General features: G+C 47.3%; 7 protein-coding genes and 1 non-coding gene across 8 annotated transcripts; 3 read left to right on the top strand and 5 right to left on the bottom strand.

Moving 5' to 3' along the window:
* Positions 1-1,811: 1,811 nt before the first annotated feature.
* HD556DRAFT_1243423 (vitamin B6 photo-protection and homoeostasis-domain-containing protein) lies at positions 1,812-3,605 on the bottom strand (the record flags this gene model as incomplete). Its single annotated transcript, XM_041298371.1, has 6 exons — positions 1,812-2,531; positions 2,593-2,945; positions 2,993-3,076; positions 3,129-3,205; positions 3,269-3,278; positions 3,335-3,605. 6 exons carry the CDS (start codon positions 3,603-3,605, stop codon positions 1,812-1,814), a joined length of 1,515 nt encoding a protein of 504 aa, XP_041156807.1.
* A 1,879-nt stretch (positions 3,606-5,484) lies between these two features.
* On the top strand, positions 5,485-7,377 carry HD556DRAFT_766895 (uncharacterized protein). The gene is made up of 13 exons (XM_041311562.1): positions 5,485-5,656; positions 5,723-5,755; positions 5,806-5,825; positions 5,877-5,891; positions 5,944-5,982; positions 6,038-6,066; positions 6,123-6,140; positions 6,196-6,227; positions 6,404-6,463; positions 6,522-6,656; positions 6,713-6,935; positions 6,993-7,050; positions 7,106-7,377. The coding sequence occupies exons 1-13, from the start codon at positions 5,584-5,586 to the stop codon at positions 7,307-7,309; spliced, it is 939 nt and encodes a 312-aa protein (XP_041156808.1). The 5' UTR covers positions 5,485-5,583; the 3' UTR covers positions 7,310-7,377.
* Positions 7,378-7,822: 445 nt separating this feature from the next.
* HD556DRAFT_t91 lies at positions 7,823-7,896 on the bottom strand. Its single transcript has one exon. It is a non-coding gene; the product is annotated as a tRNA-Ala (tRNA).
* A 596-nt stretch (positions 7,897-8,492) lies between these two features.
* On the top strand, positions 8,493-12,429 carry HD556DRAFT_1243377 (uncharacterized protein; the record flags this gene model as incomplete). Its single annotated transcript, XM_041298366.1, has 11 exons — positions 8,493-8,689; positions 8,737-9,127; positions 9,180-9,470; positions 9,527-9,904; positions 9,950-11,152; positions 11,215-11,301; positions 11,347-11,529; positions 11,583-11,741; positions 11,802-11,915; positions 11,975-12,030; positions 12,099-12,429. 11 exons carry the CDS (start codon positions 8,493-8,495, stop codon positions 12,427-12,429), a joined length of 3,390 nt encoding a protein of 1,129 aa, XP_041156809.1.
* A 1,120-nt stretch (positions 12,430-13,549) lies between these two features.
* On the bottom strand, positions 13,550-14,744 carry HD556DRAFT_767204 (uncharacterized protein). The gene is made up of 11 exons (XM_041311563.1): positions 14,712-14,744; positions 14,561-14,647; positions 14,476-14,508; positions 14,318-14,414; positions 14,234-14,262; positions 14,148-14,178; positions 14,062-14,094; positions 13,934-14,010; positions 13,826-13,880; positions 13,660-13,774; positions 13,550-13,580 (listed from the first exon to the last, which is right to left on the bottom strand). The coding sequence occupies exons 2-10, from the start codon at positions 14,570-14,572 to the stop codon at positions 13,662-13,664; spliced, it is 480 nt and encodes a 159-aa protein (XP_041156810.1). The 5' UTR covers positions 14,573-14,647; positions 14,712-14,744; the 3' UTR covers positions 13,550-13,580; positions 13,660-13,661.
* Positions 14,745-16,951: 2,207 nt separating this feature from the next.
* On the top strand, positions 16,952-17,499 carry HD556DRAFT_1311165 (uncharacterized protein; the record flags this gene model as incomplete). The annotated part of the gene is made up of 3 exons (XM_041300507.1): positions 16,952-17,020; positions 17,098-17,176; positions 17,249-17,499. 3 exons carry the CDS (start codon positions 16,952-16,954, stop codon positions 17,497-17,499), a joined length of 399 nt encoding a protein of 132 aa, XP_041156811.1.
* Positions 17,500-17,820: 321 nt separating this feature from the next.
* On the bottom strand, positions 17,821-20,220 carry HD556DRAFT_1274970 (major facilitator superfamily domain-containing protein; the record flags this gene model as incomplete). Its single annotated transcript, XM_041299220.1, has 14 exons — positions 17,821-18,280; positions 18,334-18,401; positions 18,451-18,468; positions 18,526-18,557; positions 18,605-18,662; positions 18,721-18,913; positions 18,968-19,064; positions 19,118-19,470; positions 19,517-19,601; positions 19,654-19,731; positions 19,780-19,828; positions 19,883-19,911; positions 19,960-19,986; positions 20,045-20,220. The coding sequence occupies 14 exons, from the start codon at positions 20,218-20,220 to the stop codon at positions 18,167-18,169; spliced, it is 1,377 nt and encodes a 458-aa protein (XP_041156812.1). The 3' UTR covers positions 17,821-18,166.
* A 1,219-nt stretch (positions 20,221-21,439) lies between these two features.
* On the bottom strand, positions 21,440-23,556 carry HD556DRAFT_767478 (uncharacterized protein). Its single transcript, XM_041311564.1, has 18 exons — positions 23,503-23,556; positions 23,383-23,450; positions 23,227-23,327; positions 23,154-23,163; positions 23,081-23,091; positions 22,996-23,028; positions 22,838-22,934; positions 22,754-22,782; positions 22,668-22,698; positions 22,582-22,614; positions 22,454-22,530; positions 22,346-22,400; positions 22,202-22,294; positions 22,040-22,150; positions 21,948-21,988; positions 21,868-21,884; positions 21,575-21,809; positions 21,440-21,517 (listed from the first exon to the last, which is right to left on the bottom strand). Exons 2-17 carry the CDS (start codon positions 23,411-23,413, stop codon positions 21,614-21,616), a joined length of 966 nt encoding a protein of 321 aa, XP_041156813.1. The 5' UTR covers positions 23,414-23,450; positions 23,503-23,556; the 3' UTR covers positions 21,440-21,517; positions 21,575-21,613.
* Between the last annotated feature and the right edge of the window lie 604 nt (positions 23,557-24,160).

Below are 24,160 nucleotides of genomic sequence, written 5' to 3' on the forward strand. Positions count from 1 at the left end.
TTCATTATTCAACGGTGGCAGGAGAAGATGGCATCGAATCGTCCGAAACATCTGCCATAATTGCATCGCACACTGTTGTCAAGCTCTCCTCAAATACCCCGCGCGGCGGACTCAGAACCGTGCGTGGAAGTTACTTCCACTGTCAAACCGTCGAGTCAAAGCTTTCGGGCCATCCAGACGCTATCATGTTACAAACAACATTTGCAAGAAAGCTCTTATTTATGCTAAGATTTCTTTTGCTCGACTCGACCGGCATGAAAATTTGTTTAGAAGCCAACAAGCCCAAAAACTCTGCAAATCACTAGTAACTCACGCGTCAGTGCCAAAAACCATACTGGACTGATGTCAAAGCAGAAACAGGACTCACTTGGCAAAAAAGGGGGGTCTGTTATGCCAGTCAGTCATGTGGTCAAATCCAGGACACAGACTACTGATACTCACGCAATATCCCTGAGCGCAGCCTATGCATTGCGAATCCCTCACGCAAAATGTAGAACATTGAGCCTTCCGAGCGAGAAGAGTGCCATCATCAGTGGGCATGGCAGATGTCAAAGCAGCAACGACGAGGAGGACAATCGCAGAGGAGAAACGCATTGTTTGTGGTGGGGCAGATAAATCTGAAGAGGGGAGTAGGAAGATGGCTCGCTTTTATATGCTGAATATTGTTCTTCATGGCGATATAGGAAAAATATATCTGCGGGAATCCCCTCGATAGCCTTACTGCGTCAAGTGAATGACCGAGATCCGAAGATCTCTCGAAATTATTCTTGGGTAGTTCTGTCCTCGAATGGATACTAGGAGCCTATCCACGATGCCAGCAGATCACCAAGCAGGATGCATTAGCAATTTGGTGTGAAATTCTTGAGAATCCGTCACTAGTGATTGACGATTGTTGGGCGCGACCCTGGACCTAGAGAATGGGACTTTCCATAGATTCCTAGCGATACCGATTTTACGGGAATATCATGACTTTGAAGCGTGCTGTTTGCTGCCAGCGCATACATATGGGTTTTCGTTAAGGAGCCACTGAGAAAGACAGGTCACAGAATCAGATATAGTAAATTGCGGATGTGCTTCGTAAGAGACTCGGCGACCAGCAAATGGAAGCTTGGATAAGATGAAGTTCCCTGTAAATTTTTGCGACAAAATATTGTACGGCGAAGACTGAAATGACAAATGAATCACGTGAATGAATTATTAACCCTAACCTTGACACTATTACACATTCGTATCTCAAGATCATGCATACAGGCTATAGGCATGCATCGCTTTGTTTTATTGCGTTTTGTAATATTCTTTCACTCGTTCAGGTTCAGAGCCTTTGAAGTTTTCACGCTACACACAGGCATAATGATATGTTCTTCTGGTTCGCCCAAAAGGAGCATTACATCTAACTGTAGTTATTCAGATTGCTATACGTTTGCTTGAGGTGCTAATGGAGTAACGGTGAGACGACGAAGGTGTCCGGCGTTATGATATGCAGGTAGTATCCCCTTTCACGAGAACGCTTGATTCGTTCGATTATGATGCACATTAAAACACTCACACACTATCAGGATGCTTTATTTTAGCGTGATTTCTCAGGTTGATAAGTAGTACGAGGACAGCGAGCTCAAATTGTGTCGTCGGGGGAAAGTCACAAATAAAACATCCTGATGTCCCGACATAGTATAGGTACTGTCCATAGCGGCAATGGCACGCAACTGTGCATGTATATATCGTTATTGACTGTATCTTATTTGAATGGATCAAGCGATATATGAATACGCCAGGCAAACCGGCGAGTGCTGTTGCGTGCCGTTAGAAAGGAATCATGCATCCTTCGTAGTCTCAGGTGACATAATCACACTACCCGGCGACCCCATCGTCATCGCGCCTTCATCAATATTCCACCCCGCTTCATTCATGCACCTCATGAAACCAGAGAACTCCTTCCTGAGGGTTTCATGTGCCGAGAGCGCCATGTCCTCGATTTCACTAGGACTAGTAACACTGGGACGCATATGTCGGGTACTCCACATCGCAGCTATCTCCAGCGCATGCAACCAAGCACGTAACTGGTCCAGGGATCCGTATCCTTCTTTGAAAGACACCAAGATACACGGTCCGCGTTGCCCCCACGATCGAGACTCCGCCACAAAGAGAACATACGGTTGTTCCTGGAAGTGCTGAAGCATCTTGAGGACGTGCGGTGTGTTGCAGCGTGTCATAGCGTACTGCACTGATACGCCTAATGAGCAGTGTCCGATGACTCGGTCGGCGACTGCATCGCGGATGCGGCTGGGAATATCTAGAATTATCTCTCGGTTCGATACATCTCTTGGGGTCAACCCGACAGAACGTCCGTCTGCTCCTGCTTTTGTGTTACGGAATGTACTCCAAAGGATACTAGACCGTTGCCTATTAAACGATCGGAGTACGACACTGCGCACCGCAAGATAATTGGCTAAAAGATGGCCAAAGACGAGAAAGAAAAGGGCGGTGTAAATTGAGGTGCGGGTCGTGATATAAGGAACAATAAGCGTTCCAAGCTATTAATATTGGTCAGGTCAGCTATTTCCATCAGCTCAAGGCTCAAAGGGTTTAATTTACCAAGACGCCTGTCAATGCAACCACAGTTGATCTGCTCGCGTTTTTAGCGTTCAATTCGCCTACGTCACCTTTGCTGTTCACGGGTGAAGCGAAGTGGTCTGTGAGTGCTGCTTTTGATCCGCCTGCTACGAGACTGCAGAGAGATCTCATGGCTCCGCTCATACACAACGCTGCGACTTGGAGAGTCGAGCCTGAAGGGATATATGGAGATGTGGTGGATAGGGATATGCTGGTGAAATATGGGGATATAGTGTCTAAAACGATAGATGTGTCGTTGATGACGTCTGCGAGAAAGCGGAATGTTTTGGTTTCGGGGTATAGCGAGGTACCAAAGTAATAGGCGCCTATTATGGCTGGAGAGACGTTGTCAATGGCTGCAGAGTAGACAGGGAAAACTTACTTGTGAACCGCGAACAAACATCTTTCAGGACTGATAAAAGGAGCGCCTGAGTTGCTGATGCTGATGCATTTCCCACTCCAAAACCTGTACCACCGAACTGAGCTCACTTTGCATCTGCATTAAGGCGCGAGTATACCTTCGAGCGCGCCTCTGGAAGCCAGTAAACCTGACAAAGAACTGCAAAATTCCTGCACGTCATTGTACATTTGATAGCTGGGACGAAGGTACGGTCATGTTTGAGACCATGACGCTCACGCAGCAGTAGAAGCTACTGACTGCAGATAATCTGCGTGGGTTTAGATGAGGAAGAGTTTGGATGGAATGTTGTGTTGAGGTGCTCACCAGGAGTGACAGTGTTTGGATATCCAGCTGGGAGGAATATCGCTGAGATGCTACGTCCTAGAGCTTGCAAGGGTTTTTCATTGAAAAGTCGGTCTCGGGAAGTATCGGTGGTACGTGCGGTCTGTCGCGAAGCTGTGGGATGAGATAGGGCTGGGAGGCTTGCTACGGTGCGTACCTTCTTGGCTGGGATATCGGTACTATGTCCAACGGTGGTGTAGAATATACGTCCAGTTTCATCCCTTTCTGCGACCACTGAGCTGCTGGTTGTCATTTTGTGGGACGGGGCAGTTTGATGACAACGCGGCTGGCAACCACCTGGTTAAGATACGCTACTGACCAACTCTGACTTTGTTTAGTTGAAATCTGTAGAGCTGCAGGTTGCGTTCAGATGTATTTGAATTTGGGCTTAATGACCTTCTCGCGAGTTGGTGGTGAGAGAATTGTGGGACTTCCGCACGGCGCAGTGCGGCAGACGCTCAAGTTAGATTGTCGACACCTGTTTTGACCGTTTGAATCAAGCTTGATTCAAACGGGCATAACAGGCGTCTACACAGTGCAGGGTACAGTAATAGTGCTGCAGAGTACTGAGCTCTAATCTTTGAGATCATGAACAAGGTCTTGGGACGACCTTCTTCCTTTTATTCGGTCTCTCTAATATGTACGGCCACTGAGAGAAAATGTCATCCCTCCGTTGGGTCCGGCTAAAAACCAGTTTACAAATTCCGTTTCTATCAACTGCCCCCACACGACTAGCACAAACTATAAGTCCTGCTCATTATCTTCTGGGCGGCCCGCCATCAATATTAATATATTGGGCTGTAGCATCACAGGAATCAGATTAATGGGGTGAGTTCAAGTTGTTAGTGCCACTTCAATGATGAAAATATGCGCTATGCTAAATCCATCGTGCAATTGATGGAATCTTACTAGGATGCTGTTCAAGGACGTACTCCGCAGTGGCGTGCGCAACTGCGCATGCGGCGACCAATCCCCGGAGCAAGGATTTGGGCAAATTGAGGAAAGTAATGCATCGGATCAAACAGTGAATGTTGAGGGGCGTGCATTTCCAGCCCGAGGTGAGTTGACTAGTAATTTGTGGCATTAACTTCCTTTCTAACTTATATGATAGCGTGCCAACTTAATATAGGGATATGTTGTATTCTTCAATCAGGCTGTGACAATTGATGCAAATCGAGTATGGTGCGCCTTGTATCAGTTCTGTACTTACCGTTTGACGACATCCTTATCATACGAATAGCCGATGACCGAGGTGGAGGACTAGAAGGTGCGCAGAAGGTTGCACATACTTATGACACGGGGGAGCAGGGGCGTTGAAAGGTGTGCTTGAAGAAGTTGTATAGGTGAGTTATCTGTCTGCTTCATTTGAACCTCCCTTGTTCTACATTCCAACGAAAGCCCACCTTGTTGAACGACCTCGGAGGTGCTGTCACGTTCAGGCCTGCGAAACGGAGACTGCTTATGCCCATCGAGAGCCATTGAGATAGCAAGCTTTTTCCAAGGTCACATCACACCTAGGCCGTTGTCGGACAAGTCGTACATCATTCATCGGGTTTCATTTGATTTAGCGTAGAGGGGTGTGCATTGGGCAGCTGTGTGACCGGGGTGAGTCATCATACAATTAGGAACCCTGGGATACAGACACTGCTGAGACTCCTCGATCTGGCCTGCGTTTCACAACATTAGCCGGTTCAGTTTGAAGAACAACAAGTCAGGCTTCTTGCGATCATAACGGTGCGCCTGAGTCTTCTTTTTCTATGTCCTATCTTAGCGCTGTCTTAATCTGAGGATGGCACTGTATCTTCACCAGACATCAAATCATGGATTCTCAACCAGGGTATATCTGGCTATGCAAACTAATGTAGGTCACCAGCGCAACTCAGCTGGTATGTCTCCGACTGCGCAAATTGATGCCTGTCACCACTCCACCAATACTACATTGCAAATTGAAGATTTTGCGCCCGCCATCTTTGGCATCTCTGGGATACAAAAGTTACAGTGTTCAAGTACCGCCCATACAACTGCTTCATAACCAAGATCTACGCTGAGCGCCTGGATAGAGTTCATCTTTCTACATGTGAAAATATCTACTTCGGCCAATCAAAGCAGGAACGGTCATCCTCCGATCTTGGTTTGGTGATCCAAGCACTGAACGGTGGTATAACTAGTGCAAATATTATCGTCATACGTCCACCAAGTTCACCTCTCACCCGCACCCATTCTCTACCAATATGACCATAGTCTTAAATGATCTCGCTTGGTGGCCAAACATTAATGCAAATCGTATTCAAAGCTATTTTGTAGGTTCGTACAGAGTATCAGATTTGATGCTACCAATGTCTCAACCTAACCTTGACTGCGGTCTCGCAGTTGCCGCCGTCGTTGGAGTAACATATGATTGGGGTGAGCATGATAATATTAAACGACTGCTGATATCTTATAAGTATTTTCAGCACTTGCATTCGGACAAGAGGTATGTCAAAGATATGACCGGAGCAGCTATCTTTCTAAGAATGGTTTATAGATTGAATTGGTCTGGGTAAGTAGACTCTCATGTCAGAGGAGCACGATGAAAATACACTTGATTACAGACGCAACGCTGGTCCTTGATGACAATTCTGTACCTTAGTGTATGTGGCTTGCCTGTCATGGTTGCCATGTGGTGCTGACTTGTAAGTATCATAGGTGCGCTACCTTGGAATCGTATATACTGCGTAGGTTCGGAAGGTTAAATAACCGGTGTTGTGCTAATTGTCTATCTCATAATCAGCCTGGACATGCTTGGCATGTCTCGTTATTACATTGAATGTTTTTGCTTCTTCTGAACAATGGCATACAGGCAGTGTTACCACCATCTCGCTGACAGATCCAGTGAGTCTTCTGCACAGATGCCTACTATTCTATTCCTCTCCAATTGACCGTGGTTCCATGTAGGAGTGGGTGTAACTCCTTACTAACTTCTTGGTTCACTGATGACTGCCACGCTGTACTGTCATAGATGTGAGTCTGTTTGGTGTATGTTACTCGAGGCTCGCTGACTGAATTTATCAGGTTTTATTACGTTCGCCGTACGGAATTGGACGAATATTTTGGTATCTGCGATGCTGTGGGGTGAGTTTGGCAATTGCGAGACTCCAGTGATGTTAACTTTACTGAAATATGCTGCAAGTCATCATCACCACTCGGTTACATGCTATGTATGAACGATCCAGAAAAATCCTGATATTTCTTATTTTCACCTTCCTGGTTGTCAACATTTTCGACGGAGTGGTTGTCATACTATTAACGATGTATGTTTCAGGAGGTACGTTTAATTGTGGATGAAAATATACGTGCATGAGGCTCATTGATGGATACCAGAGGAACTCATTTTGTCCGGCACCTATCAGTGTGCATTTGACTGTGCGGAAGATACCCTGCTTCTGGCTCCAATTACTTGGATACTTGGAACTGTGTGGGAGGTCCTCGCATTATGTCTCGCAGTGTGGATTACGGTAAAGCACTTCCGTGAACCGCGACAAGGAGGGATTATGGAGGACTGTTTCACGGTGTTGATGAAAACTCACGTGGTTTACTTTGCCAGGTGAGCTTATATTGTGATCAGTGTTCCCTTTTCACATTGAAATATTGGACGTGGTAGCTTTGTTGCTATTTCTTGCTTACAGCTCATTGCTGATTACTCTCCAACACTCTCAAGCGTATGTCAATCTTTCACTTGGCTCTGCATGTGACCACGATTCATCATTTCTATAGGGCCAAAATCCTGTAGAAACTCAGACTTTTTATGGCTTGCTTGAGATCTTGGAGGTGGTGCAGATGTTTGTGCTGGGACCATGTCTGATCCTTAGCATTCGAGAGTATCACGCTAGGCTTGTGGCTGACTCCGACGCAGCAACTGGTATGACCTCGATCGCTTTCCAGGAGCGTGTGCATATATCGACTGGCAATGGTGTGTAATGTTAACGGATGTCTGGTGCTCTACAAAGAGCAGGAGAATTTGCTTTCATTTATTCTCACTTTCGTGATGTATTGATTGGTGTTCCGAAGTATGTTTCAAGATGACATAGGTCTGGACGATGTTTCATCGTGGTATTTAGTTCGGTGATTTGATATACGTATTGACAAAGTTCAAATCGTTACCCCTACCGGCACTAGCTGTCCACCCACACTTGCACCGACCATGGGTCCTTTCTCTGTGTGATGGCAACCATTCATGCGATTGCTTGAGCAGATGGGCGCGCGAGCCAAGTTGAGCGACAGTGCACTGATCGATCGATAATTATAAGGAATCTAATAGTCCTGGACTACTATCATTATCGTGAGTGAAGGCGCTCGGGAGCCGGGCAAAATATAAATTTCCGCGTTCGATCGAGATCTTATGAAGATCTGAATACCAGATGATGTGCCAAATAGTGTGCGAGAGCTATCGGTATGGACGCTGCAGTACTTGGGTTACGTAGGAAAAAAATGTGGACAAATCCGGACTCGAACCGGAGACCCCCCGCATGCTAAGCGGATGTGATAACCAGCTACACCATATGCCCCACGAAAAAATACCCGCATATGGATCCTATATCCATGATTGAGGAAGGAGGTTGTGGTCCTCATGGATTTCTCAAGCGTTGATTTTTGGGCGATGTACTCTGGTGATCAGTACTTTGACTGCCGTATTTTATAGCGTAAGATGCACCTTGGTTTGATATTTGGTTTAACTTATCGTTGTCTCGGCGAATCCCGGGTGGACCCTTGATCGTGTACTTTGCGAAGTTCGTCACACTGTATTCCTGTCTTGATGGACGCTGTACCCACGACTCTAGTTGTACCGGTGCTGTCAACGGACATGTCAACTGCAGACGTGCAGATGAAAGACGAGACTACCGTAGAGGACAAGGTCGCTGAGAATGTTCAGTTACCCGAAACCGGCGAATCGGGCGCTGGTGAGCAAGGTCGTGAAACAACCCCGAACCCAGATGGACCCTGTACAACCGAAGAGGTTCCAATGACTATAATCGCCCCGGACAACGGCAAGGAAGTACAAAAATCTAACTCGGACCCCCTTCCTGACGTCAACAGACCTCAAGAATCCATCATTACTAGAGATATTAGTATCCCACCAGTATCACGGCCACAATCTCCAGCAATGCCACCTCCATCACGTCCTGCTTCACGTCTACCACCAATGGGCTCTTTCCAAGTCCCTTCTCAGCCTTTGCTAGAGCGTCCTCTCAATGTCACAGATGCTTTGGGCTACCTCGATGCTGTCAAGGTACAGTTCCACGACCAGCCAGATGTTTACAACCACTTCCTGGACATCATGAAGGACTTTAAGAGTGGACTGTGCGTTGTATCTCTTCTTCCTAAATCCATTCCTCATATTTCTACAGTATCGATACACCAGGCGTTATAAAACGCGTCTCCCACCTTTTTAATGGCCATCCCGACCTTATCCAGGGCTTCAACACTTTCCTCCCTGTCGGTTATCGCATCGAGTGCTCCTCTGACCCACAACAGTCCTCTTTCATTACCGTCACAACCCCTACTGGCACGATGCTCCAGTCCACTCGTGACGATTCTTGGCCTTCTGTTCCGATAGCTCCTCCGCCTGCTGTATTGGCTGAACCCGACGCAAACATGTACGGCAGTCTCGATAGCTCCTCTATAGAACCAGCCGTTCAGTATGTCCAAAAGATAAAGCAACGCTGCGACGAGGCCACCTACCGCCGGTTTCTAGAAATTCTCGGCAAGTACCATAACACTACCGACGCCGTCGACGAGGTGAGCCTTCTGCCTTTCGCATTCAAATCAAATCCTGATTCATGTTTCACAGCGCGAAGTGTCAGCTGAAATTGCCCGTCTTTTCAAAGACGATCCCGATTTGCGCGCCGACTTTAGGATTTTCATGCCAGAGAAGAGCCAGGCTCTTTTTGACGAAGCAGAGGAAAGCTATCTCACGGCCCCAACAGGACGTCGAACACGATCAAATACGCCCTTAGATGGCAAGCCTGTCCGCCGTCGCACAGACCCCCAACCACTCATCGAGCCCTCTGTCCCCCAAAAACGCAAGCGTAAGGCCAACGAACGGGACATAGTCTCCACCGCACCTAAAGCTCCGTCCAAGGTGACACCCTGACTCCCGAATACAAATAACTCACTGACATATCCAAGCTCAAACAGCCACCCCTCCCTCCCTCTCTCCTCCCACCAGACGACACACACTTCTTCGACCGCGTCAAGCGTGCGCTGGGGAATCGAGACACTTACAACGAGTTTTTGAAGCTCGTAAATCTCTTCACCCAGGAGCTTATAGATACTGCGCGTCTCGTCCGTGAAGCACGGAATTTCCTCGGAGACGCCGAGTTAATGCGCCAGTTTAGGGAGATTCTTGGCTGGGATGATAGGCGTGAGAGGGAGCGGTGGGTGCTGGAGGAGAGTCAGCAGCAGCAAACTTGGGCGAGGGCACAAGGCCAGGGAGGCCCTATGGTCGTCCCAATCCGCCCGGGCAGAGTTAGTGCAGGGCTTCAACTAGGAAGCTACCGTCGAATGCCAGCTAGCGTACGTCCCCACTCCTCTACTCATCTCATACTGACCACCACACAGGAAGCCAACGTCACCTGCGCAGGGCGTGACGAGATGTGCCGCGCAGTGCTCAACGACGAATGGGTATCGCACCCCACCTGGTCGTCCGAAGACGCAGGCTTCATAGCGCACAAGAAAAACATCTATGAAGAGGCTCTCCACCGCTCCGAAGAAGAACGCCACGAGTACGATTTCCACGTCGAAGCAGCCACGCGCACCATCGCTATCCTCGAGCCTCTCGCTGCCAAAATTGCCCAACTCCCGCTCGAAGAGCGATCTGCGTTTAAGCTGAAGCCCAATCTCGGAGGCTCGGGCAAAGCGGTGCACGCACGCGTCATCAAGAAGATATACGGACGCGAAGCTGGACTGGACGTTTTGCAAGCGATGCAAGACGCACCAGCCCTCGCTATCCCCGTCGTCCTCATGCGCCTCAAAGAGAAAGAAGAGGAATGGAAACGCGCACAGAGGGAGTGGAATAAAGTATGGAGGGAGGTAGACGCCCGGAACGCTTCTCGTGCTTTGGACCACGCGGGGATCGCATGTAAAGCTGCAGACAAAAAAGCTCTTTCAGCAAAAGCGCTCGTAGCTCAGATCGAAGCTGCGCGCGATGCGCAGGTGAGCCAGCGAGCTGCGCTTGTTGATCCGTTGTTTGCGCGTGCGAGGGTGCGGCATCAGTTGGCGCACGAGGTTGCGGATACGGGTGTCTTGCAGGATGCTGTGAAGATGGCGTTGTCGTTTTTGGACAGGACGCAAGGGCAGATCGGGGCTCCTGAGCGAAGACGCATCGAAGGGTTTTTGCGGACGTTCATTCCGCTGTTTTTCGTTTTGGATCAAGAGGTGTTTCATAGAGCATTTGTGCTTGGAGAAGCGGGGGAAGTTGAGATGGGGGACGATGGAGATGATGGGGAGACAGGGAGTGTTGCGGGTGGGAATGGGGGGAAGAAGAGGAAGGGTGGGCTTGGTTCAGGTGGAGATCTGAGGAAGAAATTGCTGAAGAGCGAGCAGGCGAAGTTGACGGGGAGGAAGACGCGTGCGCAGGAAGCAGCATCTCCGTCGTCCTCGAGACCTACCTCAAGACCTGCGTCTCCTGCGATACCCGATGCGATGCAGGTAGATGCCGTGGAGGAGGGGGAACGGGAACCTGTTGTGCCGTTGCGCAAGGCATCGAGGAAGAATGTGTTCTTTGGGAATACTGTGTTTTATGTGCTTTTGCGACTTTTAGAGGTGCGTGATTTTTTATTGATTCTCCACTTTTCCATCCCTAACGTCCGTTCGTTTGACTACAGGTATTATACTCCAGACTCTTATTCTTCAAAAAGCTTAGTGCGCGCATCGCTATCGAAGCGCCCAAATCAGCGTCTAAAGCGAAGTCGGTCGTTCCACCGCTAGGGATGCCGTCCCTCGTCGAACTCGCTCAGCTAGACGACCGTGCTGCTCATGCAGATCATTTCTATGATCTGATGCTCGAGTCGTGCGAGAGGCTATTTGATAATGAGATCGAGCAATATGTGTTCGAGGAGCAGATGCGGTATATGTTTGGGGTGAAGGATGCATATCGAATATTTACGATCGATAAAGTTATTGGGTCATTGATCAAGCAGGTGCGTCGTCCTCCTATTTAAGTTGTGATCATTATCTGATGATGTGGGCGCAGGTCCAGATTGTGTTGGCCGATTCTAGGAGTCAAGAGCTCTTTGAGCTTTTGAAGCGCGATCGGGCATTACAAGTGCCGACGATCCAAGATCAGCTTAATAGTCGACGGTTTGCGGAAAATCTGCTTGGACCCGATGAGAACATTTTCCGTATAGATTGGGTGCGTCTTTTCTATTTTCAGGTCCTTTCAAGTATTCATGCGCGGTTGGAACTGGAACAGCTTCCAGACACAAAAACGATGACGATTCAATTGCTCGGGAAAGATGATTCGAGGATTGATGATTCAGAGATGTTGGCAGAGAGGTGGCAGGCGTATGTGGATTCGTTTGTGTCGGTGCGTGTTCCTTATAAGAGTCTTTTATCGCGTGGGTTGATGGGTTTGATACTTTACAGAGTCCTGTCACAGAGGGCATATCGCAGTCCCGCGTTGGACGTCCATTTCTTCGCAAGTGCGTATATGCTACTCTTTACCTTTCCCTCACGCACATGTATACGAATGTTAATACTTGTTTTGCAGGAACGTCCCTCCCTCGGCTACTGCCAGTACCCCAGCGGTGCTCGCGCGTAGCGCACTAGAAACGAAAGTATGCGTCCGGACGTACCGCTTGTTTTTCGTATCGGGTACAGAAGACTTTTTGTGGCGGATCCCGTCCAAGGCGGATTTAGTCACCTCTGGACGGGAGGAAGCGAGGCGGGAGCGCTGGATTATGAAGGCGAAGGCGGGCGAGTGGAATCCTGATCTTGCGAAAAGCGTGAAGGAGCCGACGCCCGTGCAGGCTGGGAAGGAACAGATCCCTGTGTCTGTGTCTGTACCTGTGTCTGAGCCTGAGCCTGTGAGGGTGGCATGAGGTGAGGTGCTGGTGCTGGTGTTGGAGGGGGACGCGCGTGACCATTGCACATATGATTATTTTAATCTTTGTTATTGAATTTTTTGGACTACATATACTTGAGTGTTGTAGGGATTCAGATCAGATGTGCTACGCTAATACGTAGATGGTTGAAGTGGAAGGGATCTTTGGTACCATGGCCAACATCTGAACTTGAGTCTGGTACCATAGATACCTTCCACTTCAGCACATATCGGATGACTAGGAAGTCGATGCTCGGGCCTGTGCGGCTCAGCTTAGTGAATACTCGGCGACTGTTAATAAAACAACGCTGAGGTGGAAAGAGGCGCGAAGCGAGTATATATGGGTCTATGGAGGATCTGTGGCTGAGTGGCGAAGGTGCTGTATAGTACATAGTAAGACTGTAAGAGGCAGGAAAGATTACTATGTTGGTGACACAGCGGGTCGGACGAGTTGCTCCTTGTACATCTTTACTTGCTTGTTTGGTTTGAGATTCTCCATTTTCTCTAACGTCATGGTCGATTCTTTCAGTATCCAAGTTTTTTGTGCGCTCCAATTCTGAGACGTCTGATAATTTTCAACTGAGAAATCTCGTCCGTAAACTCCAGCAATGTTATGCACCTCTTACTCGTTAACCTAGCAAGCACTATATACAACCCTGCATCCGTCACTTGTTCCTGATGGCCCAGCAACAGCTCGGATTCTTCGCAACACAACGTATGAATGAAGATGAAATGTACCCATTCCATCGAATCATCATACATTCGAATGCGAAGGCGAACACGTCTGAAGTTCAATATTTGTCAATCGAGAGTGTGATGTGGTTCCGGGCTCAGGCGAGTCGTAAACGGTGTTGCAAAACTGTAGGTGCATCCGAGTCACGAGGATCGTATGCATGACGATCTGAAATGTTGCAAACATATTTGAGGAGTTAAACTGCGTTCAAAAAAGTATCAGGACCCTCAGCCGACATTGAGTTGAATTCTGGTTTCTACACACCGGTAGCCATTGGATGGTTAAAATATTGAGCACCGATAGTGCTAGGATTGGAAAATTAATTCTGTTTTGATAGTCATGAAGGCACTACTTGCTTAGCCCAGTTCCGAAGTAAAAAATGTTGTGTTGTACAAGGATATCGAGCAGCAGACACCCTCTTTCGCGGTATGCCAAATATACACGAATCATGGTGAGTACCATGATCTCTGAGGCAAAAAGTGAGGACTCGACTACATTTATGGCTTCGTGATCTCACCAAGCTCGAATGCTGCTAGAAGTGACCAATTATATGCAGCCTTCGTGTTGTGGGATAGTGAGCGACAACCGCCACCTATGTCTGATACGTGCACTGTCGTATACACTGAGTGATTTACATGTGGCTCCTCTTCAAGACACTCACTTTTCGAATGTTTCCAACCCTTGAGCGCTATTACCACGTTCAAGATCGCCAGGCACTGGAGTGAGGTGTGTCAGAGTACAGAATACGGGAACGCAACTGTATGCGCACCAGTACCGTTGACAACATAAGGCCCAGAATGGATCTCTTATGTCCCCATAATGCATAGGTACGAAGGATGAAGATACCTGGAGATCCTGTGAGTATTCTGCGTGAATACACAATAAACATCGTAATACCTTCTGCACCAGACACGCACAATGCAGCAGTACCTGAGGGACGAACTTGAAGCGGGACTGACAAATTCTATCGTTACAATACTTACAATACCACATTGACTGTAGAATTTCACAAGTCTACATCGGCGAGTCCTCAGGATGGCAGGTGGCATTGTTTCCGACTGATGCTCACCACAATTTTTTCATTTGGGAGATAGTTCACTTCAGTATCCTGATTAGCTGCAAGTTGACGATAGAGCATGCGATCTGGACTCACTGGATAAGTGTACAGAGAGTATCAAGGCTGGCATGTATCTCGTCATGATATAAAGAATACTTCCTTTGCTCCACCGTGGCCAATGAATCAAAGATACCTATCCCCAACAATTAGCCTGTCGATAGGCATGCTATCATATCTCGCAAATATGAAATCACCTCCTGGTCCAAGGTTAGGAAACAATCGTAGACCTGTGACGAGATGTTTATGAATGACGACTGGACAAATGGAAAGAGCGCGCACCCAAGAAACCATTAGTGATGCTACATAGCACAAACCCTGTTAGCTGTGAGAGATTATTATGGTCGAAATGATGGCACCCAAAAAATACTGCCAGTGCCAAGATTATAGATATGAGTTGTAACGAAGATGTCAACAAACATGAGTCACTTACGTTCTGGGACTGGAGGAGATGAATGAAGGTTTGTGGATCCATGTTCAAGAGAGTGTCGGATGGAGGCGCTAGTATCGAGCACGGTGCCGCGCCTGGTAGGCAGAATATATAACAATTCCAATCAGGGTCAAGCGTGACTCATCAGGCCTTCAGCAACAGCACCATGCCAATATTAAGGTTCGACCGGTCAAAGATCTTTGACTGCTTCAAGGCACCTCAGCACGATAGAACGCAGAGTATCAAACGTGTCACGGACCTCATAAGTACTCAGGGCCTCAGCACCCCGCGTAATGATACCATAAGTTTCAAATCCTGCGGGTCGATTTCCTATCATTCCACGTAATATGTCTACGATTGCCGTTAATAAGAAAGTTCATAACAATTCAACGGCATGCTCACCTGACACTGAAAAAAATCCAGGCAGATGTGACAGAGCGGCTAGAAATGATGTTTCGTACAAGTAAAATAAAAGATATGAGTTCTGGACGGGAGGAGGGAGCATTGGATTATGAATGCGAAGGTGGGGGAGTGGAGCCTGATCTTGTGGTGAGGAGGTGAAGGAGACGAAGGTATAGACCCTGTGTCTGACAGTCTGAGCCTGAGCCTGTGAGTGTTGCTTCCAAAGCTGGGACTTGAGTTTACTGATGAAAGCTACAGTCTACTTTCAACTTCCAATAGAAGACTTTCGTTGCAATGACCTACAACGAGATCACGTAGTGGAATAACATAACTGTGCGAATAAAAAGCAACCACACCACTTGTACTTAGTGTTATATGATTCCGAAAGGAGAACAATTGTCTATATCCTGCCAGGGCCAAGTTCTTCACACTACCGAGCACTGGATTTTAGCGCCCTATGAGGTGTTATGGCAGATCAGTGTTGTGCAACTTCATTCTTACTACCATCAGTGAACCTTGGGAGTGACTCATCTGCATCAGCCCCAGGGATACTCATCACTACCAAGAAAATGCGGTCCCGACTCCCCAGGGACTATCCTCCCACTCCCACTCCCTCTCCTCCCAATAGCTCCCGCCTTTAAACAATCCGGCTTCAAAACATGCTCTCAGTCCTGTTTCTGTCGCAGAGAACACGCCCTTGCAGCACGCTCCCACCCAATCAAACCTCCAGAACTTGACCCTCATCAACTAGGGCTCACCACAAGCGTTCACTCGTCTATCTATCCCAACGTCAAATGCGTCCTTGATGTCAATATACATGAGGAGGGTATTGTGCGCGTGCGAATGGACGAATAGGATGGAGTGGGGAAGCGATATAACGAAGTTGTTTAGTGGGTGCTCAGCCGAGAACCTTTGTTGAGCGATGATGTTTTCTGGAGTCTGGACGATTGACGGGGAAAAGTCAAGGTTATTTATGGACCGAAAAAGGATATAGAGTTCATCATCATCGTCAACTTCAACCCTCTCAAGATCACACTTTTCCGGGGTGGCATAGAACAGGTCGTACTGAACGGGCGCGGCTTACTGCACATGGAGTATTTCAGAACCAAGGAGGATTTCGAACTAGCCGAACACATCCAAGGCATAGGATAATTAGTTCTCAAAGTCAACCCTGCAGCATGGTTCGAAGGCAACAGCAAAGATACTTTCTGGGACGAAACTTTCTCCACGTCGACAGACCCAAAACCCAAAGGTATGTCCCACCTCAATATCAACACTAAGACTGTGACACCCAATGCCCACAGGAGTCGACCGGAATTTCTCTCCTTCGACATAACCTTCCCCACCACGCCTACATAATAGTACATATACAGAATCCCATAACCTCTCCCTCCCAAGTACAACAGGTCCCACTGCAAGGTACACAGACCCCTTCCGTATCTACAACGCAGACGTCTTGGAACACCTCTCAGATTTGCCGACTTTTCTCTACGGCTCGATCTCGCTCATGCATGCGCATTCCGCTACGTCGACGGTGGCCGTTTTCAATGCTCTTGCGTCGGAAAGATGGATTGATATCGCTCATTGTAGACAATAGCGGCGTAGAAACGCACTGGATGGGATTCTAGACGTATTCCTACTCCCAGGTCCAACACCCACCGACATCTTCGCGTAATACGCACACCTAACAGGAACAGTGCCCCTCCCAGCCCACTGGCCACTCGGCTATCACTAGTGTCGCTAGTGACGTGTGCAGTGTGCAGAATAAGACTGACAAGGAAGGTTTCCCGGCGAATGTCTTTGGCCAGACATCGAGTATCCGGAGGATCACAGGTATCTTTATGTGGAATAAGGAGATGTTCCCGGATCCGGTGGAGATGACGAGAGATGTGGAGGTTGTTGAGCGGAAGGTCTGTGTTGTGTTGTTTTGTTCTTTCTTTCTTTCACCCTTTGTTATGAATCTCGCGCTCACGTATATGCCTTCTAGGTGGTGACCATCGTGGACCCCCACTTAAAACGTGTATCGCATGGGTTGATGACTTCTGTCACGGGAGGTCCATTGCTTCGTAAGTGTGTACATACTACTTTTCACCTTCCCCCCACGCACACGTATACAAATGCTGATACTTGTTTTGCAGGAACGTCTGCCAGTACCACAACGGTGCTCGCGCGTAGTGCACTAGAAACCAAAGTATACATCCGGACGCACCACTTATTTTTCATATCGGGTAGGGAGGACTTTTGTAGAGGATCCCGTCTATGGCGAATTCTTGACTTCTGGACGGAAGGAGGTGAGGCAGGAGCGGCGAATTATGAAGGCGAGGGCAGGGAAGAGGAGTCTCGATCTTGTGATAACGGTACATATGATTATCATGCTCAAGTGTTGTAGAGATTCAGATCAGACATGCTACACTAATGCATAGATGGTTGAAGTGGAAGGGATCTTGGGTGCCATGGCCAAGATATCGGCTCTTCATCATGATCATGCCAAAGATACCTTCCACTTCTGCACATGCCAAATATAACTACTAGCTAGGAGGTTGGTGCTCCTGTGCTACTCATATCTAGGAAGCCTGGTCAAGGCTCGACTGTTAATACAACAACGTTGAGGTGCAAAGCGAGTACATATTCTATGGAGGATCTCTGAGTGGCGAAGGTGCTGTATCTAGTAGGTTCGAAACCAGCCTGGCTTACTACTAGTACTCAAGTAGGAAGACTCCTGCGGTACAACACAGCATGGTAATAGCTGTGACCTGAAGCCGGTGGTATCTCGCACTTAAACATTGTAGACGAGTGGCTCATCATGATATACCTAGTACACACGATTAGGCAGGTAAATAGGGTCTTCGACCCCCAAAGGACTATTTTTTTTGTTAAAAAGCGATACAAAGGGTATTTTATTGTCAGCGGAGCTGCACTGTCTAATCTCACGTCAAAAGCTTGGATGAACTAGCCTTCTGGTTTTTAGGACCACGACTCGCTAGTATCCATATACTCATCGAATCATTTAACGATTGGAACAACAATAACGCAGGCAGATGTAATAACAGCTTCACTCATGGCTCGACTTCGACGGCCTGAGTGTCTAATGATAATACGTCAACGCGCTGCTTTCTTAGAAACTTGTATCGCATGATAGTGAACACCATGCTACCAGCAAGTGAAACGATCTGTTAGGCAGTGAGAGTCGACGTGAATTTTGGAGATTATAGTAGCGACTCACCCCAGAGAACAGAGCCGGTACCCACCAGGTATAACTGGATGTGAGCAGAGCGCCGCATATGGGTGTTCCTGGATACAGTGTTAGAATTTAAGCAAGAAAAGACACCGCTGAACTCACCTATCAAGCTTGCGAATCCTGCACAGGCGATCGCGTGACAAGTTAGAACATCGTCAAAATCATTATGTTACCCACCAAGAGCAAAGAAACAGATTCCCATCCGCGCGCTATAATCCAGATTAATTCGGACCTTCCATTTCAAACGGTCACTCACCCAAGCTCAGAGAGGTCAGGCGTCAAAAGGGCCATAAGTGGAGCCCCCATCGCATTGCCTGCATGAAATAATGAACCCATCTGAAACTTGGACACCATATTGGAAAAATTACATACTCAGCCCTGAAATATAGCCATACACCATGCCAAGCACAACGACGCTGGCCAAGTTACTCAACCCAATCATGCCAAAAATGAGCACACCGCATGAGAATGTCGCAAATATCATTAAGTTCGGGACCCCCGTGAACGACGCAATAAATCCTGACGTGAATCGCCCTAAGCAATTGGCCCCATTTAAAATTACTAACTAGAGATTCTGTCAGCAGACGCCGCGGATGACTTGCATGATACTAGAACCCACAGAGTAAAATGAAAAGTTAATGCTGATACTGTGCTTGATAGAGTCGAGTTGAAAGAAGAATAATGGGTAGTAGAAGACGATCTGAAAAAGAAAGCTCCTGCGAGATGGTTATTTGGAGGAATTCGAGTGAAGGTGCGTTGCAGGTCTCACCCTGTTACCATGAGCATGAATGGTACATCGCGAATACATTTTCTAGCCCCCACGATAGAGTTCACCGGTGTCGCCGGCGGATTATGGCGAGTTCGCATGCATAGACATGCAGTCAAGAGAAAAAAGCTGATTAACCCTGCGCTTACACGGACACCATTAGCGAAACCCAGAGGGCCGTTGAGGAGGTTATTGAGTATAATCGGATGGATGATAGCACCTAGCGATGCCCCTATAGCAATGAACGTCATGACCAGTGTGCGCCTCTGTTGGAAATGATGCGAGATGACAGCGACGCTAGGGACATACGTGAGCCCAACTGCGATACCCAAGCCTAAGCCTTGAAAGAAAAAAATCTAAAACTGAGTCAGAAAATGAGATTTTAAAATTTGGGGAAGTTACCTGGTAGTACTGATCGGGTTTCGACAGAGATAACATGAATAGAGACAAAACCTCCAGAAGCGAACCGGCAATCATGAGATGGTAGCTAGTTAAGCTTGCTGAATATCATCAAGAACCTCCGACAAATATAAACTCACAAATATCCTCGGTCGTGTAGCAAACCTGCCACGAGGCCCACGGTCAAGTCTAAAAAAGCGGTTGTGCTCCCAATCCATCTACAAGTCTTGAGGATACCTGCTATGGAAACACAGGCAGAGACTTACGATATAGCAGACGACGTCTCGTTTATCAGGTAATGTTGAGTATAGAAGTCTGGAAAGTAATATGTTGAAAATGTTTCATTCTCGCTTTTATCTGGAGCAATACCTTGATAGACACCAAATGAAGCGGTATACCTGTCAACTTGAGTCAGCCAGAGCCATTCCCTACTAGCACCGGCTCACCCAATGCCACAAAACTGCACAAGAAAGCTAAGTAGATCAAGTTAGAACCAGGCCCCGCGTCCAAAAAGAGTATGAGTCTTCTTACGCTCCAACAGCAGTTGCCCAACCTGCCCAACCACCTTCGGGAAACTCAGGCGGGTCTGAGGGGGCATCCCAATCCTTAGTAGCTTGACATTCTTCGAAGATCTCTGGATGTCCTTTGTCTTCTTGGAGGCGAGTCTCTTCTGCATAAACCGTTCGAGGCTCAGATTCGATTGCCATATGGGCTAGGAGAACTGACAATTGCAAGAAGTACAGTACTTGGGTATTTGTAGGCACGCGATCCTATATTCGTCCAGTCAAATGACTGATAGTTGAAACGTCAACATATCGACTTTGGCAGGGCCTGCACGATTAGAATTTGCAAACAGACTTGTTCCGGGCCGAGTGGACTCTTGAAACAAAGATACAGGAAGGTTCACCAGCCTCGTGTAGCGCATCGACGTGTTCATATGAATGGTGCCAAACAACAGCACACGGGCGCAAGAGAGTCCAGTGATTCCAAAGCAGACTCGAGAGTGTTCCTTTTCTGCAGAAAAAGGAAATCAACAAATTGATGGTGTTGTTGGCAGAATTTAAGTTCTGCCAACAAGTCTGGCGCAACTGGTTGTGCCTGCCTGGTTCACGGTAGAACTAATGGGAGGTCCAGGGGACACGTAATTCAGATCTGATAACACAATTAGTTTTGAATGTAATCTCACTTCTCGACGAAAGTTGTGCAAACCTTCGATAACACGGCGCCGCAAAAGCGGCGGAGGCTGATAAGTCTGCACGCCATGCCAACATCAACGTGCTTACATGTACATTCGTGAAGAGTTTGGCAAATATCGATGCCAAGATTGCACAGGATCTTGAAGCATACTTCGTGTAGACGCCTCTGCTCTCGACTGAGCCCCGTGATGCAGATGACCTTCTTGCAGTTTTTGAAGAGTTGAAAAGGACTGAAGAAGATCAGGGCATTGATGAGGTTGAAGTGCCTGAAGGAAATGATTTTGATTTTGACGAGTTGGGTCGGGCCGAACAAAGAATAATACCACGGGTTATTCTAGAGGTTGAGATGGTCAATTACAATAGTGAGAATGATAGATGGGACAATGTTATGATAAGGAATGTCGTTCACATAGTTTACATAGCCTGGAGTTTTGTCAGTTCTGCACCTCACACTGAAAATTCAAGACATGGCAATACGACGGTGGCGATTCGACAATTGTGCTTGTTGTTGCAAGCTCTCAAATGCTGTCGACCGTGCGGCAGGGTGTAAGACGAGAATTTGCAAACAAGCTTTCCGGGCCGAGCCGATTGTCGAAATCCTGATGCTATGGTAATGAGTACAGATTTCGATCAGACTATCTGTAAACCATAAAGCTCAGATATGCCACGGTGCAGAAGTACAAAGATTTTTGAACATTGACGTTATTCAAAGATCCTTGCACTTCAGCAATACGACTCGGAGGCCCGTGCTCCTATGCAACTCTGACGGAAGCGAGAAGCGTATTCTGAGACGTCTGGTAATTTTCGACTGAAAAATCTCGTTCGTAAACTCCAGCAATATTAATGTTATGCACCTCTTACTTACTCGTCAGCCTAGCAAGCACTGTATACTACCCTATATCTGTCACTTTGTCCTGATGGCCCAACAACAGCTTGGATTCGTTGCAACACAACAGAAAAAAGTCTGAATGAAAATAAAATGCACAAGTTCTATCGAATCATCATGCATTCGAATGCGAACGCGTCTGAAGTTCAATATGTGTGAATTGAGAGTGTGATGTAGTTCTGGGCTCAGGGGAGTCGCGAACGGTGTTGCAAAACTGTAGGTGCATCCGAGTAACGAGGATCGTATGCATGACGATTTGAAATGTTACAAACATATTTGAGGAATTGAACTGCGTAAAAAAAAGGATCAGGACCCCCAGCCGACATCGAGTTGGATTCGGGTTTCTACACACCGGTAGCCATTCAATGGCTAAAAGATTGAGCACTGATAGTGCTAGGATTGAAAAATTAATTCCGTTTTGACAGTCATGAAGGTACTACTTGCTTAGCCCAGTTCCGAAGTAAAAAATGTTGTGTTGCAGAAGGATGTTGAGCAGCAGAGACCTTCTTTCGCGGTATGTCCAATATACACGAATCATGGTGAGTACCATGATCTCTGAGGCAAAAAAATGAGCACTCGGCTACATTTATGGCTTCGTGATCTCACCAAGCTCGAATGCTGCTAGAAGTGACCAATTATATGCAGCCTTCGTATTATGGGATAGTGAGTAACAACCGCCACCTATGTCTGATAGGTAGGCTGTCGTCTACACTGAGCAATTTACATGTGGCTCTTCTTCAAGACACTCACGTTTTGACTGCTTCCAAACCTCCAGTGCTATCACCACGTTCAAGATCGTCAGGCACTAAAGTGAGGCATGTCAGAGTACAGAATGCGGGAACGGAACTCTATGCGCACGAGTAGCGTTGACAACATAAGGCCCAGAATGAATTTCTTTTGTCCCCATAATGCATAGGTACGAAGGATGAAGATACCTGGAGATACTGTGAGTATTTTGCATGAATACACTATAAACATTGTAATACCTTCTGCACCAGCTATGCACAATGCAGCAGCACCTGAGGGACGAACTTGAAGCGGGACTGGCAAATTCTGTTATTACAATACTTACAATACCACATGGACTGTAGAGTTTTACAAGTCTACATCGGCGAATCCTCAGGATCGCAGGTGGCATTCTTTCCGACTAATGCTCACCACAATTTTTTCATTTGGGAGATAGTTCACTTCAGTATCCTGATTAGCTGCAAGTTGACGACAGAGCATGCGATTTGGACTCACTGCATAAGTGTACAGAGAGCATCAAGGCTGGCATATATCTCGTCGTGATATAAAGAATACTTCCTTTGCTCCACCGTAGCCAATGAATCAAAGATACCTATCCACAACAATTAGCCTGTCGATCGACATGCTATCATATCTTGCAAATATGAAATCACCTCCTGATCCAAGGTTAGGAAACAATCGTAGACCTGTGACAAGATGTTTATGAATGACGACTGGACGAACGGCAAGAGCGCGCACCCAAGAAGCCACTAGTGATGCTAGCGCGAGCCCTGTTAGCTATGAGAGATTATTATGGTCGAAATAATAGCACCGAAAAAATACTGCCAGTGCCAAGATTATAGATATGAGTGAAACGAAGATGTCAACAAATATCAGTCACTTGCGTTCTGGGACTGGATGATGGTTGAGAGATGAATGAAGGTTTGTGAATCCATGTTCAAGAGAGTGTCGGATGGAGGCTCTAGTATCGAGCACGGCGCCGCGCCTGATAAGCAGAATATATAACAATTCCAATCAGGGTCAAGCGTGACTCATCAGGCCTTCAGCAACAGCGCCATGATACAGTAACATGCCAATCAAGGTTCGACCGGTAAAAGATCTTTGACTGCTTCAAGGCACTTCAGCACAATAGAACGCAGAGTATCAAACGTGCTACGGACCTCGTAAGTACTCGGGGCCCTTGGCGCCCCGCATAATGATACCATGACTCTCAAATCCTGCGGGTCGATTCCTATTATTCCACATAATACTTCTACGATTGCTAATGGGCAGAAGGTTCATAACAATTCAACGGCATGCTCACCTGACATTGAAAAAAAATCCAGGCGTATGCAGAGCACCTTGAAATGATGTTTCTTACAAGTAGAATAAAAGATGACTTCTGGACGGGAGGAGGGAGCGTTGGATCATGAATGCGAAGGCGGGGGAGTGGAGCCCTGATCTTGTGGTGAGGAGGTGAAGGAGACGAAGGTATAGACCCTGTGTCTGAGCCTGTATCTGAGCCTGAGCCTGTGAGTGTTGTTTCCAAAGCTGGGACTTGAGTTTGGTTTACTGATGAAAGCTGCTCGGTCCACATACCCAACGAGTCAGGAAAACCATTGAATTGAACAAAGACAAGTTTGTGGGGCATCCGAGGACACTTGAAAGATTACCCGAGTTGGCTGGTGCTCTTACATGCGTTAGCGATGAAGGAGGGCTTTGTCAAGATCCGATTACCTCCGGACTCCCGGTCCTGCGGCTATTTCTTATGTAAGCTTAGTAAAGCCGTGGTTCATGCATACCATTTTCATATTGGCGTTCTGATGATGTGCGATGACT

This window comes from Suillus plorans (assembly GCF_016647745.1).
Source record: "Suillus plorans strain S12 chromosome Unknown HD556scaffold_56, whole genome shotgun sequence".
In the NCBI taxonomy this organism is placed as follows: Eukaryota; Fungi; Basidiomycota; class Agaricomycetes; order Boletales; family Suillaceae; genus Suillus; species Suillus plorans.